The sequence below is a fragment of the Orcinus orca genome, chromosome 16 (genome assembly GCF_937001465.1).
Source record: "Orcinus orca chromosome 16, mOrcOrc1.1, whole genome shotgun sequence".
NCBI classification, from domain to species: Eukaryota; Metazoa; Chordata; class Mammalia; order Artiodactyla; family Delphinidae; genus Orcinus; species Orcinus orca.
In genome coordinates, this window is record NC_064574.1 from 61,232,762 (window position 1) to 61,248,532 (window position 15,771).

At 38.9% G+C, this 15,771-nt stretch overlaps 1 protein-coding gene across 10 annotated transcripts in view; it reads left to right on the plus strand.

The window, feature by feature from the left end:
• The window catches only part of MRTFB (myocardin related transcription factor B), a 281,630-nt gene that overhangs the window by 96,980 nt on the left and 168,879 nt on the right, over positions 1-15,771 (plus strand). For 2 of the 10 annotated variants that reach the window (XM_049699597.1, XM_049699598.1), the window contains one exon: positions 7,213-7,247. The exons of the other annotated variants lie outside the window; for them this stretch is intronic. In XM_049699597.1, the coding sequence (XP_049555554.1) occupies positions 7,245-7,247 (3 nt within the window). In that variant the 5' untranslated portion in view covers positions 7,213-7,244. The remainder of the gene's footprint in view (positions 1-7,212; positions 7,248-15,771) is intronic. 10 annotated transcript variants of the gene reach the window in all.

Consider the following 15,771-nt stretch of genomic DNA (forward strand, 5'->3'; position numbering starts at 1 on the left):
GCCTAGCTCAAAATTCATGCGTCATTCTGTGAACGTTTTCAAGTGTTTTGTATGTACTGAGCACTTGATTGGGCTTGGGGATCCAGAGGTGAGTGAGACATGGCCCTATCCTCATGTGAACAAGAGCTCACACGCCAAGCTAGAAGCATCCACAGAGGACAGTGGAGGTCCACAGAAGGCAGGAAGGAATAGTCTCCTGTATCTGGGTGAGAATGCCTCACTGAAGAGTGGACACTTACAGCAGCTCTATTGAGGTATAATTCACATATCATGAAGTTCACCCATTTAAAGTATACCACTCAGTGGATTTTAGTATATTCAAAGTGTTGTGCTCAATTCACAAAGGTGGGTAACAATCAGAACTTTTTGTTAGGGTCATTGATTCTCTCCTTCAGTTTCTTGTTACTGTGTATACAATATATCTGGGCCAGATATCTTACAGTAGCTGTATTTAGCATCCTTAGTGTAATAAAATGTAGGCAAATGTAGGCATAGGTGTGATGACTTTGATGCCTAGAAGTGAGCCTAAAGAAAACCACTTTTCTTTAATTTCTTCAGGTTTTCCACATTTTCAGAAAGGAAAATACCCTGCTTACCAATCAGTTCAGCATTGGTGTGTGTGTGTGTGTGTGTGTGTGTGTGTGTGTGTGTGTGTGTGTGTGTGTGTGTGTGTGTGTGTGTGTGTGTGTCTGTCTGTCTGTCTGTCTGTCTGTCTAAGCCATAGCCCAAGTATTTCCATATAGTCAGAGCATGAAATGTTGCTTGCCTGCAGAGGAAGTTAGATTTTGCCCGTATTGATGCTGGAGCCACTCTCCAGCAGGGAGAGAGTGATGTGGTCCCTCTGGCTGCTGTATTATGGATGCTACGTGCAAGGGCAGGACTGGGGACAGGAGACCCATTAGGTTGTTGATCTAGTCCAGTGAGAGGTGATGAGGACCTGAACTAAGGTGTTCGTGGCAGAGTTGGATAAGACACAGGCTGGAAGTGTTTAGGAGCTATTAGTCCAGAATCCTGGCTACAAGTAACAGAAACCCTCCCCAAACTATCTTAAGTTCAAAGAGAGATTAATTGGAAGTTTCCTGGAGAAGGTTGTAAAAGGTATGAAATGCTGCAGAAACCAGGAAAAGCCAGAGGCCTTGTGGATTGGAACTGGTCTCATCAACACAGAGATTCTTTCTCCCATCTCTGCTCCCTCGGGCGTCTGCATATGGCAGGAGCCATTGTCATACTCTCCAACCAAGAGGAGGAAAGAGCTCCTCTTTCCCAACTTTAGTTTTTAAAATCCCAGGGGCTCTCTTGGCCTTGGGTTTTGTGCCTTCACCAGGCACTGGGATCTTTGGAAGCTGTCTACCACCATCTCATTGGCAGTTCCCAGAAGAAGTGGAAGAAGGTTGTTCTGGGCAGAGCTAACCATGTACATCTACTCTGGAAATACTGAGATTAAGAAGATCTGAGAAGGAAGGGAGGGCCAGGAATGCCTCCCACATTTGTGACTTTGGTAACCTGTGATGGCACATTTCCATCCGAGAATGAGTTCAGGGAGCAGGCAGACCGGAGTGCAGTGGGTAAACTGAGTTCAGTTTTAGACCAACTTAGACTGGGACATAGAACTAATCACAATTTGTATGTTACATATTTTTATGATTATTAGACTGGTTTGGCTTTCTTCACAGTTAGAAGCCCTTTGAAGACAGGGACTGTCTTGTTTTCTTCACTCAAATATCTTTGTGAATGAATTCAGGAGAACAGGTTCAACAGGCAGCTGGATGGACAGTCTGGATCTCAGGTGAGGACAGGAAATATGGGTTTGGGAGTTATCAGTATAGGGCTACATAGTGGACAAGCTTACCTGGTGGCTAAGGGACTGTTATAAAAGCTCAGATATTGTATAGACCTGTAATTTTCATGTCCAGGTAATGAACTTATGCCTTTTCCTTTTTTTTTTCCTTTGTCCTGCCGAGTATTTAATGTCAGTAATTATCTACTGACAGTTCTGCTAATTATTATTTTAAAATTTTGTGATTAGAATTAGATTTGTGATACATAGGGAAATAAAGGTGATAAAGACAGATTCTATTTCCTTTTAAGAATAACTGACTCATAGGATGAAACCTTGGATATGATTTCAGATCACTCCTGTAAACTCTCACAAGAGATGTTTATAAAACACTTGGAACAATACAGATTGTACTAAGAAAATGTGCTTTGATCAACTCTGGAGATACAAAGCAGGGAACTTAATAAATCAAGTCCTATTTGTGAATGGAAAAGACTGGAAGTTCACCTTAAAAGTAAGAACTCAGTTCACGTCAAGACTTAAATTTTGTATTCTGAATAGCAGATGTTAATTTAGTTTCATCTTTTATATAAAAATAAAATGAATTGCAGATTTCAGATCTTGGCATCTTGAAATCTGACTCCTGATTCCTGTCTCTTAATAGCCATTGGAACACTAGTGTACAAATGGAATTTGACTTTGGTTTTTTACCCTTTAATTTTGAGGTGAGTGTGCTTCCAGCTTTGTCTTCCCTCTATATTCAAGAAAACCAAATCACTGGTAGCTTGGATATGGCGTAATTTTTATTATTTAAATATTAGAAAAATAGAGCCTTGTTTATCTAAAGTAGTAATAATATGTTGACACTTGGGAACGATGGTTTTTGGTTTTTGTACTTTTTTTTTTTCATTTTAAGGTGTAAATACAATTGTATTACTTTTGTGGGCTAAACACTCTCGTCCTACTACCTTGCCATATGACAAGATATTCTAGTAAATTGCGTATATTTTAAGTGTCTTTGTTTATTGCCTAGATTCCTTTCTTTCCCCCCTGCAGTAGGGGTGAGCCATATTTGTTTATTTATTTAAATTTTCATTGAAGAACTTTCACTAAATTTGCCTGACCCCCCAATGCAGGCAAGTGTCTTTTAGCAAGTTAATCTAAAGGAGCATTTCTAAAAACTCAAATTGAGTAGATTATAGCATCCCAGCTTTTTAAATTACTGTAAGGTATATATTTAAAATATAACACAGATAATTTTCTTTTGGTTTATAGATTAATGCTTATTCTTTCAAATGGAGTTTCAACACATATCTAATAGACTAAGACTTTGAGCATTCTGAATTTTACCAAAGCTGCTCAAAGACTGGGAAAGAGAATACATTTCAGATTTTAATGATCAAAATTATGGATTTGACTCCTGCATAAATTAGTGAAATAATATACGGAAAAATCTCTGTGTTGAGACCCCAGAGCCCAGCAAACTGTATCCCTGTTGAAATCAGTTACAGAGCTGAAATTAAAGAATGTTGATTTTTGGAGGTACCCCTTATCAGCTCCTGGGAAAAAAATAGTTAATATGCCTCAGATAGAGTCTAGCTTATTCTGTATTCTGAAATGATTTTTATTAAGAGGTACTTAGCTTCATTGTTTACTAATTAATTCTTCAGAGGTAGCATCATTCAAACTAGAAAAGTTCACAGCCTAGCTGTCAGAGAAGGAGTCAGCAGCCCTTACAGATGTTGGTGAACAGCGGCCCTGAAGAAAGAGGCCTGAATCCTTTATGCAGCTGGGCTCGGGGTTTGTCAGGGTCACTCTTCTACTGCACCACCTAAAACAAGATCGCTTTCACATATGCACTATTTCCATCCATTAATTTTTGGATTTTTTGATGACTGATAAATACAGTTCAAAAAGGAGCATTAAATAATGGGGGGGGGGAATCCAAATATTTTATTGCTACTCACATTTAGTCTAATTAGGGAAAAATTTGCCTGGGTTGTGGAAAGTATGTACAATTGAAATGCACCTCTGATCAAGTGTGTGGAATTTAGGCTAACGTGTTGCCTAGCAGTTGTAAAGAATCTGGTAAGTGATTCTAAGTAATAAATACGTATTCTGTATGTAAACAGACATTTCTAATGTACTTCAGCAGTGGTTTCTGTAGTTTAAGTAGTGATAGATCTTGATTATGCTCTCACTGAATAGTCTTTCTTACTAGACAGAGAATGCAGAAGGTCTTCAACCAGTTCTTGCTCCTGTGTTCGTAACGCTTGAATTTAAGTCAGTTTTATTCTTCATCTCAGAGATAGCAAAATAGTGTGCAGAAATGCTATAAGGGTGGAAGCGCGTGGTTTGCAAACTTCTTCTACAAGTGTGTTGTCCATGAAACTCTCGTACATAGAACAGCTCATCTCCAGAGGGCAGCGGAAGGCTGACTGGCGCCCCAAAGGGGCTCCAGGAGCACCATTTGCAACCGCTGTTCAGGCTGTCGTGAATCAAAGGTCAAGCCTGGGGAGGAATGAAGGATAAAGTACTCATTCGTGTATCCTATTTATAACTTTCTGCTGTATTATTTACTTATATGAAAAACACGGATACGTTTTTAAATCAGAATTGTTTTAAATGTTCAGCACCACTTTACACGTGGTCAGAAGTAATAATCACACTGCTAGCTACTCTACCCCGTAGCTCTACGGCAGTCTTGTCGTCTTAGAAAAGAGACCTTGCCTGACGACAAGATTACGATACCAAAGCGTGGGAGAGAAATTGTCATATACACCTAGTCCTGTCACGACGTTTCTCTTCCGTGTTAAAACTTACAGTCTGATTAAAGTGAATTAGAGAATAGTAACCACACTGAGAAAAAACAAACACGAAGTGCTCACAGTTCCAACAGTCCACATCCTCAGACAGGTGTGCTCCCGCTTGGGGCCTGGCTTGGGAGACTCACTGCTGAGGAGTGTAAGATTTCATCTGGGCTGTTTGTCAAGGGAAATAGCTCTGTGACCTTGGGCAGGTTCTTCAGGTCATTAACACTCTACCAAGCTGTGAAATGCTCCATCACAGAATTGTTGTGTGGGCTCGTGGAAATTCTGCCTCTGAAGTGGCTAGCACAGTGCCTGGCACGTTATAAATTGTTGGTAGATGTTAGGTGACGGAACAATACTTTCCTCCAAAAGGGAATGTAACAGGGCATTAATGGACAGTGGAGGTGTTGTGAAGAAACACAGATTTGGTTCTCAGCTTGAGTGGAACTCCAACCGCAACAGGTGTCATTTCACCATTTTAATTAAAGTAAATATTGGAGGAGAGATGGAAAAGTTCCATAATGGGAAGTTTATGTTAACAGCTGTTGAATGTCTCTACTTTTTGGACATATTTCCTACCATTTTACCTAAAACAAAATCATTTTCATTTTTACAAATCTGAAAAACAAAAACCAGAAGTTAAAATGACTGAATACTCTGGTTTGTTTTTCATCTTTTGTTTTAATGGTTATTGCTTCTCTATGGGAATGAGAATATTCACAAGCTATGCTTGCAGAACCTGTGGTCTGGAATGCCGTGGTTACCGAATATTTAGGAGATTAGCAGTGTTTAATGTGGATATGAATTTGGGTATGATGTGTTTAGAACATGTGACAGGGAATCATTGTGTCAGTCAAAATTCACTAAAAGCTTATCGTTTGGTAAAATTGTTCCTCTGAGAACAGAAAACATGATAGTCCAAAGGCAGCCTGAAAGTTTTAGGAAAGGAATAACAATGTCTAAGGGAATCTGAAGCACAATGCATCAACAGTTTTCTCTAACAAGGGATAATTACTGATTTTTTTTGTCCATTGCATGAGTTCATTGGATTCTTTTCTTAAAAAATCCTAAAAGAGAAGTACTACTGGAGGGGAAAAAAGACGGTATAGGTTTTCAAATGGATACCCTTGATAAAGTGTAAAATTTTCCTATATATTAGTGGCAAGAGACGTGGACTTACTGAATTTTATTTATGATGAATAAATAAGCTTATATTTTCCATCAGACGTAATTACCATCCTTGGTCCAATAGGCATGGAATTCTCTAAACAATAGAGAATGTGCTGTGGTAGAATGTCATCTCTGATACTAATAGGAAATTTACTTAAAGTTGCCTAGTTGTTATATATAGTTAATTAATTAATTAATTAATTATGGGTCTGTCTACCTGTTTTTCACATCTTTTTATACTTCCAAGCTGGCAGGACCTCTTGAAGATGACAAGCTCCACTCTGGCTGTGTATGGAAGTACTTTTTTTTAGTATTTGTCCTGAATTCACTTAGGTTTCAAGATATACCTTTGTTCTGTAATTTTAAGCTGCCAGTGTACAATTCTTTAATCATCTTATCACTGGCATTTATTATTTTAACTTTGACCATATTAGAAGAATTATCCTATTTCCATTGATATTCTTTAGTTGTATTATTTAAATGGAATGACTAAAACCTTACAGAACATTCCCAGGCTAGATGCAGAATGGCTTTGTAATTTGGTACTGACTGGGCTGCCTGAAATCTACCATGTACAACAATGCCAGACAGAGTACATGTGCAATAAATGTTTATTTGAATTAATGAATTGCTCTAGGGTGGGTTGTGGTTATAGTATTTTCAGAATTAAGTGACCAAGCATTCAGTACTGGTAATTTAGCTAAACATTCGGGCTTTGTTTGAAGCCAGTAAACAGACTGCTGTGTAATCCAGGGAGACCAGTCTGTTCACTTTTCCATCCAATAGTAATTTACTTTTACAGTTGTGTTTATATAGAGTAAAGGTCAAAAGAAAAGGTGTTTGAGGCAGTTATCTCAATTGCTTCACTACAGTGAAAGATTTTCAGTGTGCTAATATAAAAAAGGACAGTTTAAAATGGATATTGTAAAATATAAGCAGTTACTTTTCCCCCAGCTTTATTGAGGTATAATTGACCTGCAATAAATGGCCTGTGTTTAAAGTGTACAATTTAATCTATTCTGACACAAGTATACACCCTTGAAACCATCACCACAGTAAGGGTAATGAAAATACACATCACTTGCAAAAGTTTCTTTGTACCCCTTGGTAATCCTACCCTCACGCCTCTCTGCCCCCACCTCCATGCAACCACTGATCTACTTTCTGTTGCTTAGATTAGTTTGCCTGTTCTAGGGTTTTATATAAATGCATTCATGTACTCTGTACTCTTTTTTGCCTGGCATAACTGTTTTGAGATTCATCCATGTTGTTGAGTGTATCAGTAGTTTTTCCCTTTTTATTCCTGAGAAATAATGGGTATTCCACAATTTGTGTATGTATCTATTCACTGTTGATGGCCATTTGGGTGTTTCCAGTACTGACTATTTTAAATAAAACTGATCTGAAAGTTTATATACAAGTCTTTGTATGGACATATGCTTTCTTCTCTCTTAGGCAGATACCTAGGAGTGGGATGGCTGGATCATATGGTAGGTGTATGTTTAACTTTTTAAAAACTGCCAAATTATTTTTCAAGTAGTTGTGTCCTTTTACATTTCTCACCAGCAGTGCATGAGAGTTCCAGTTGCTCCACATTTCTGTCAGCAGTTGGTATGGTCAGTCTTTTTAATTCTGGCCATTCTAATAAGTGTGCCTCGGTATCATCTCATTGTGCTTTTAATTTGCATTTTCCTAACGACTAATGTGTTGAGCATATTTTCATGTGCTTATTTGCCATTTCTCTGTGAAATATCAGATCTGTTATCCATGTGTTTATTGTATCTTTTGTTTTCTTATTATTGTCTTGAGAGTTCTCTATATATTCTGGATATAGATTTCTTTATCAGATAAATGATCTGAAAATATTTTCTCCCAAACCGACTTGACTTTTTTTTTTTTTTTTTTTTTTTTTTTGCGGTACGCGGGCCTCTCACTGTTGTGGCCTCTCCCGTTAGCGGAGCACAGGCTCCGGACGCGCAGGTTCAGCGGCCATGGCTCACGGGCCCAGCCGCTCCGCGGCATGTGGGATCTTCCCGGACCGGGGCACGAAGCCGCGTCCCCTGCATCGGCAGGCGGACTCTCAACCACTGCGCCCCCAGGGAAGCCCTGTCACACTGTCTTAATCACTACTGTAGCCTTATATTATACTAAGTCTTAAAATTTGGTAGTGTTAGTCCTCCAACTTTGTTCTTTTTTTTTCAGAGTTGTTTTGGCTATTCCAGGTCCTTCACATATCCATGTGAAGTTTAGAATCAGCTTATCAATTTATACAAAACAGCCTGCTGAGATTTTGTTTGGGATTATATTGAATCTGTATGTCAATTTGGGAGAGAATTGACTTCTTATAACAGTGTTGAGTCTTCCAACCCTTTATTTATGTTTTTAATTTCTCTCAGCAATGTTTTAAAGTACAGATCCTGCACATCTTTTGCCAGATTTAGCCTGTTTCATATCTTTTGGCCTTATTATCAGTGGTGTTTTTAAAAATTTCAATATAAAATTGTTCATTACAATTCAGAAGTACAATACAATTTATAGAAATACAATTCAGTTTTGTATATAGACCTTATATCCTCCAACTTTGCTAAACTCACTTATTCCAGTAGCTTTTTTGTAGAGTCTGTTGCATTTTCTATGTAAATAATTATGTCATTCCTCATCTTAGAGGGAAATCGTTCAGTCATTCACCATTAAGTGTGATGTTAGCTGTAGATTTTTTTGTGGATTCCCTTTATCAGATTGAGGAAATTCTCCCCTCTATTTAGTTTACTAAGAGCTTTTTCAGGAATGGATTTTGTTAGATATGTTTTTGCACTTATTGGGATAATTGTATAGTTTTTGTTTGTTAATATGGTAAATTACATTGAATATATTTCAAATGGTAAACCAGCCTTGCATTCCTGGGATAAACCCCACTTGGTCATGATATATTATTCTTTTTATATATTGTTGGGTTTGATTTGCTAAAATTTTGTTTGAAATTTTTGCATTGTGTTCATGAGGGACATAATAGCTTCTTGTAATGTCTGCCTAATTTCAGTATCTGGTTAATTCTGGCTTCATAGAATAAATTGGGAATTATTTCTTCCTGTTCAATTTTCTGAAAGAATTGGTAATATTTTTTTCTTTAAATGTTTTTTAGAATTCACTAATAAGACCATCTGGTTCCAGAGTTTTCTTTGCGGGAGGATTTTTAAACTAAAAATTCAATTTTTAAAATAGATGTAGGGCAAAAAAAAAAATAGGTCTGGGGCTATTCAGGTTATCTATTTCTTTTTGACTGGGTTTCAGTATTTTTTCTTTTTCTTTACTAATTTATTTTTGGCTGCATTGGGTCTTCATTGGTGCACGTGGGCTTTCTCTATTGCGGCAAGCGGGGGCTACTCTTCGTGGCGGTGTGCTGGCTTCTCGTTGTGGTGGCTTCTCTTGTTGCAGAGTACGGGCTCTAGGGCGCGTAGGCTTCAGTAGTTGTGGCTTGTGGGCTCAGTAGTTGCGGCTTGCAGGTTCTAGAGCACAGGCTCAGTAGTTATGGCGCACGAGCTTAGTTGCTCCGCAGCATGTGGGATCTTCCCGGAGCAGGGCTTGAATCCGTGTACCCTGCATTGGCAGGTGGATTCTTAACCTCTGTGCCACCAGGGAAGTCCCAGTATTTTGTATTTTTCAAAGATTTTGTCCATTTCATCTAAGTTGTTGAATTTATTGCCATAAAGTTTTTCATTACAGTCCCTTATTATCTTTTTCATATCTGTAGGATGTATAGTGATATCACCTCTGTCATTCCTTATATTGGTATGTAATTTGTGTCTGTCTTTTTTCCTGATCAGTCCATTTGGAGGTTTATCAAATTTATTTACCTTCTCAAAGAACCAGCTTGTGTTTCCTTTGTTTCTCTTTTTAAAAATTTGGTTTTCTTCGCTGATCCTCATTATTTCCTTTCTTCTCCTTACTCTGTGTGTGTGTGTGTAATTTTAGTTATTTTTCTTTTTGCTAAATTTTTCTAATTTTGTACAATATGGTTCTTTAAAGATCTTGATTTAAATTGTTTCCTCCCCAAGGTAAATGAGGATATAGAGGCTCAGAGAAGTTGAGACAACAGTTAAAATTCATAGCCTTATATCCATTTTCTTAGTGTCATAAATGCTGTGATAGAGGCAAGTAAAAGTGCAGTGGGACCACATAAGAAGGGGGTGAGACTGTAAAGAGTGCGTAACAGGACCTCTTTGGAGAATTGGATGTCTAAGGGATCTTATTTTGTTGAGGTCTAGGATAAATCTATGAGACCAAATCCAGAGTATTAGTTTATTTTACATTGGTTGCAGATCTCCCTCTTGGTTGCTGTATTCTGAAAAATGAGTTAGAATATTCCAGGAGTTAACTCTGCATATACCTAATGTTCCCTTGGGTTTAATTGACAGATCTGCTTTTTATTTCTATTAAGACTGTTTGTGGTGGTCGTGGTAACTCTAGCTGTAACAGTGGTGGCAGGTTTTGCTGACAAGAGTATGTTGAATAGGAGGAAAATCTGGGGGTGGAATGTGGGGGGATTGTTATAAAGATTTACATCAGTATCTCACTGCAAACTTAGTCTCACTTAGTAATGAATATTTCTCTAACAAACTATTCCTTGTTTAACACATTATAACTTTTTTAAAAAGTACTTTTATCGGGCTTCCCTGGTGGCGCAGTGGTTGAGAGTCCACCTGCAGATGCAGGGGACACAGGTTCGTGTCCCGGTCCGGGAAGATCCCACATGCGGCGGAGCGGCTGGGCCGGTGAGCCGTGGCCACTAAGCCTGCACGTCTGGAGCCTGTGCTCCGCAACGGGAGAGGCCACAACAGTGAGAGGCCCACGTACCGCCAAAAAAAAAAAAAAAAAGTACTTTTATCATTAAAAAGCCTTAATTCTATAATTATTTTATAAATGGAGTGAAACCAACATGATGTAGTAACATCTCAGGGTCCATATTACAAGGTTGAGTTCCCCTCCAATCTGAATCAAGGTACTATATTTAGGGATTGTGAAAAATACATACCAGATGTTTGCTGGGAGGCACTAGTAGGGTTGGTGGTCAATTGTAGGGAAGAAACAAAAGGGAAAAAAGTAGAGGAGTTATTTTCAAATGGCCATGAGGGCCAAGAATTACATGTATTATTTTATTTTATTTTTTCTTAAAAAAAAAAGAGCAATGTGAACCTGAGCCTTTAAAAAAAAAATATGGTTGAGAGAGCAAGCTACTCCTTTAACTCTTTGCTTCTCAAAATTATCAAATTTTCCATCCTTTAAGTCTGTAGAGGAGAAAACAGCGATGGGATGAAGCAGCGAGTTGTGATGGTGTCAAGACCAGAACCCAGACTCCTGGGTCAGAAAACCTGAGTTCTAACGCACCCTCCTTCCTTTGCTTTCTGTGTAACCACGAGTTTAGCTTAGTGGTACTTTTCTTCTGGTGTGGTTTAAATGAGAAAATGTGTGGGTTATCACTCAGATGTTTAATACTACTTTGGGTAGGGGACCCATTTTCCTCTTCTCAAGGACTAGAGGAAATAATTAAGAGTAATATGAAGATAAGCTACTTAGAGTTGTTGTTTCCTAAAGTGATTCCACCTCATGCACTCTACTTTTATTTATTTTTTATTAATTTTTTTATCGAAGTATAGTTGATTTAAAATATGTTAATTTCTGCTGTACAGCAAAGTGACTCTGTCATACACATAGGTACATTCTTTTTTATCTTCTTTTCCATCATGGTTTATCCCACGATATTGAGTATAGTTCCAGTAGGACCTTGTTGTTTATCTATTCTATATGTAATAGTTTGCATCTACTAACCTCAGACTCCCAGTCCTTTCCTCCCCCATCCACCCTCCCCCTTGGCAACTACAAGTCTGTTCTCTGTGTCAGTGAGTCTGTTTCTGTTAGGTAGATAGGTTCATTTGGGCCATATTTTATTTTATTTTTTTATAAATTTATTTATTTTTGGCTGAGTTGGGTCTTCGTTGCTGCATGAGGGCTTTCTTTCTCTAGTTGCAGAGAGCGGGGGCCACTCTCTGTTGCGGTGCGCAGGCTTCTCATTGTGGTGGCTTCTCTTGTTGCGGAGCACGGACTCTAGGAGCATGGGCTTCAGTAGTTGTGGCTCGTGGGCTCAGTAGTTGTGGCTCGCAGGCTCTAGAGCGCAGGCTTAGTAGTTGTGGCACACGGGCTTAGTTGTTCCATGGCATGTGGAATCTTCGTGGACCAGGGCTCAAACCCGTGTCCTCTGCATTGGCAGGCGGATTCTTAACCACAGCGCCACCAGGAAAGTCCTGGGCCATATTTTGGATTCCACATACAAGTGATGTCATATGGTATTTGTCTTTCTCTTTCTGACTTTCTTCACTTAGTATGATAATTCTAGTTGCATCCGTGTTGCTGCAAATGGCATCATTTCGTTTTTTTAATCTACTTTTAGAATTATAATTTTTTTCTAATTGAACAAACGTAACTGAATGTTCATGCATTGATAATCACTTTAAAACCATCAAAGATTAGCTCTTAGTTTTGTTTGACCTCAAACTTTGTAACAATGTGACCAGCAAACAGTATGTTCTAAAACAAGTGTTGGCGCAGCCTCCCTCTCTCCCTCCCTCCCTCCCTCCCTCCCTCTCTCCCTCTCCCTCTCTCTCTCTCTCTCTCTCTCTCTCTCTCTCTCTCTCTCTCTCTCTCTCTCTCCTTGAAGTTTATATAACATTGTGGGGGGGGGGCGAGGGGAGGGTGCTCGCTTTTCTCTCATGATAGGTACTTTGGAATGTGCATTTTCCTCTAATTGAGGACTTCCCATTGAGTGGTAAGAAGTCTTGGTGTAGAGAGATCATTTGCAAATAATCTCCCTTTGCTGGAACGTCCCTCCTTCCTTACATTGCTATCCTTCCCCTATCTTACTTTTTAGGATTTAGCTCCATTCCTTTTTCCTCTGGAATCCCTTTGCTGATCCTCTTGCCCAGTTGTGTTAAAACGCCTCCCTCCCATGCTCCCATCACATCTTGTCTCATCTAATGTTCCTTACCACACCATGTTGTGATTGTTCTGTTTTCTTGTCTGTCTTCCTAACAAACTTTAAAGTCAGGGAATTGATCATGTCCATATCCCAGCACCCAGCAAAAAGCCTGATTAAAGGTGCTCAGGGAAATTGTGTTTGGAAGGAAGCCTTGAGTTTGGTGCATTACATTCAGAGAACGATAAGAATACACTATTTATCTGACAAAAGTATTTCTTCTTCCATGTTCAAGCCTCATCTCATTTTTTTGTTTTTGTTCTTTGTTTTTACTAAGGAAACATTTGAGCTACAAGAATGAGCTCAGGGGTTTTCTTAGTGTCATCAACACCCTTAGTATTACTGACACCCTATTGCTCTGTGCTTTTTCGATCCAGGGGCTTTAGCGGAACCCTGGGGTACATCCATGAATTCCCATTTCCGCTGCTTCAGGTAGGAGAACGGAATCTTACAGCAATAGCAAAAAACTATACTTTTGCATTAGGCACATACATAGGCCAGCTGGCTGCAGCTGCAGTCTGCAATACCTTCACAAAGCCAGTCCAGCAAAGCTGCAGTGACTTAGGTGCTGAAATTGAAATTGAGATTGAAAGAGTAGCAGTTTGAAAGAGGCACTGGTCCCTGCTCCCCTTTTCCGTACTATGGAATAGGAAAGAGGATTAAAGTACTGCTGCTGTCAATCAGGTGACACTTAACTTCCCTTCAGAACTTCTGTTCTGTCTAGTTTCTGGATGCTGAGGCATAGAAACCATGATTATTATTGGAAGAAAAAACAATGAAATCGCATGATGACGTGACATATGTATTATTTAATTTATAATCTACCTAGTTAATGGATGACAATTTCTTTTCAAAGGGTGTTCTCGGACCAGAATGGGGGAGAAAAACAGAACAGATTACAAATGAATTTTGACATGGTATAGAACAGCGAGGTCCTGAACCAAAGTTTAGCCAGAAAGACTAAAGATTGTCTGTTTTTGTTTATTTGGTTGGTTTTTTTAGTCTATTTTTTATTTTATTGAATGAAAGATTCTTTAAATTCTGTAGTGCTTTACAGTTTTCAAAAGTTTCACACATGATTTCATATAATCCCATAATAACCCTTTTTTTAACCCCCTGCCACTATGCTGCCCCTCCCCCCTTCCCTCTCCCCACTGGTAACCACTAGTTTGTTCTCTATATAGGTGGGTCTGCTTCTTTTTTATTTACCAGTTTGTTGTATTTTTTAGATTCCACATATAGGTGAGATCATATGATACCTGTCTCTCTCTCTGACTTATTTCACTTAGCATAGTGCCCTCCAAGTCCATCCATATTGCTGCAAATGGCAACATTTCATTCTTTTTTACGGCTGAGTAGTAGTCCATTGTGTGTGTGTGTGTGTGTGTGTGTGTGTGTGTGTACACCCCCATCTTCTTTATTCATTCATCTGTTGATGGGTACTGAACATTGTCTGTTTATTCAGATCAGGAGGAACCTGTAAAGGCCTAGTTTGTTTGAATTATCTGGGCTGAGCATATTTTCTCATTCTTCCCTTTTCACCATTTCTTAGAGATTCTGATAGAGACTTCACAGAGCTACATGACACAGTCTCCTAACTTATTCCTGAAGTTCATGTTCATGAGATGCAGCAGCAACCTGACGAGTGAATGTGATGAATGAAGCTCATGGAGTAGATGGATGTCTCTATATTTTTCACTCAGCAGGACAATATAGTGAAGTTCTGTTAGTCTATTCATCTAGCTGAATCTTAGCTCTTAAATGTGTCAGTGTTACTTGAAGTCTTCATTAACTAAATTGTTGGGCTTTCACCTTACAAACCAAAGAGCATCCCATTTGTCAAAAAGAATCAAAACCAAAAAAATGAAAATTGTTTTTGTTAACACACAGTTATTTCCAGTGGTGAAGTTTGAAAAAGACAGGTTTTTAAATGTAAGCTTTGAGAGACTTAGTAAATTTCAGATGAGAGCTTTTCCTTTAAGATTTAATTAACTCATGGACTTAGGCACCACAGTCCATTTTCCCTGGGTAGCTGTCCCATTCACTGGACAGCTTTCCTAGTTAGGGTAGGTAATCACTATGTTTTATGGCTTCCATGCTGAAGAAATTATAGCTGAGTATAGTTAGCCCGCCTTTGAGCTGAGGTGTATTTACATTTCTACATTGTTATCCTTTTAACATCTTATCCTTTTAAAGACTTAGGACTGTCAAGGTAGCAGCAGTGCTTTTTGTTGGTCAGATAATTAGGAGTGAAGGTAGTGGCTAGGAGGAAGGAGACCTTGTATTTTTTTTAAAAAAGAAAAAATAAGATGTGAATGAATGCCCAGACATTGAAATTTAATATTATGGAAATCAGCAAACTTTCAGAAAGTAAGCAGCCTAATTAAGAATGAAAAATTGAACCCATTTCTCCTTTCCTTTGAGTTAAAATGACTGAGCTGGTAGAGGCCTTCAGAGGATGTCTTATTCCACCGCCACCACACCCCATTGCCTCATTTAGGCCATGTTTTTTTGTTTTCTTTTGTTTCTTTGTTTGTTTTGCAGTACTCGGTTTTTGTTTGTTTGTTTTGCAGTACGCGGGCCTCTCACTGTTGTGGCCTCTCCCGTTGTGGAGCACAGGCTCTGGACGCGCAGGCTCAGCGGCCATGGCTCACGGGCCCAGCCGCTCCGCGGCATGTGGGATCTTCCCAGACCGGGGCACGAACCTGTGTCCCCTGCACCGGCAGGCGGACTCTCAACCACTGCGCCACCAGGGAAACCCCGGCCATGTTTTAAATTAGCCCATAGAGGTCTCTCCATAATCTCTTTCTTATATATAGAATTGTCCATGACATATTTTATAAAAAGTCAGTTGTCAGAAAGGAGTGGCATTTGTTACTTTAAAAATAAAATGTCACAATTTGTATCTTTTGGTCTGTGGGAGTCTGAAATACAGCTATGGCCTGATTAGGTGTACTGTTCTTGAATAGATATTTTAGATTTATGAA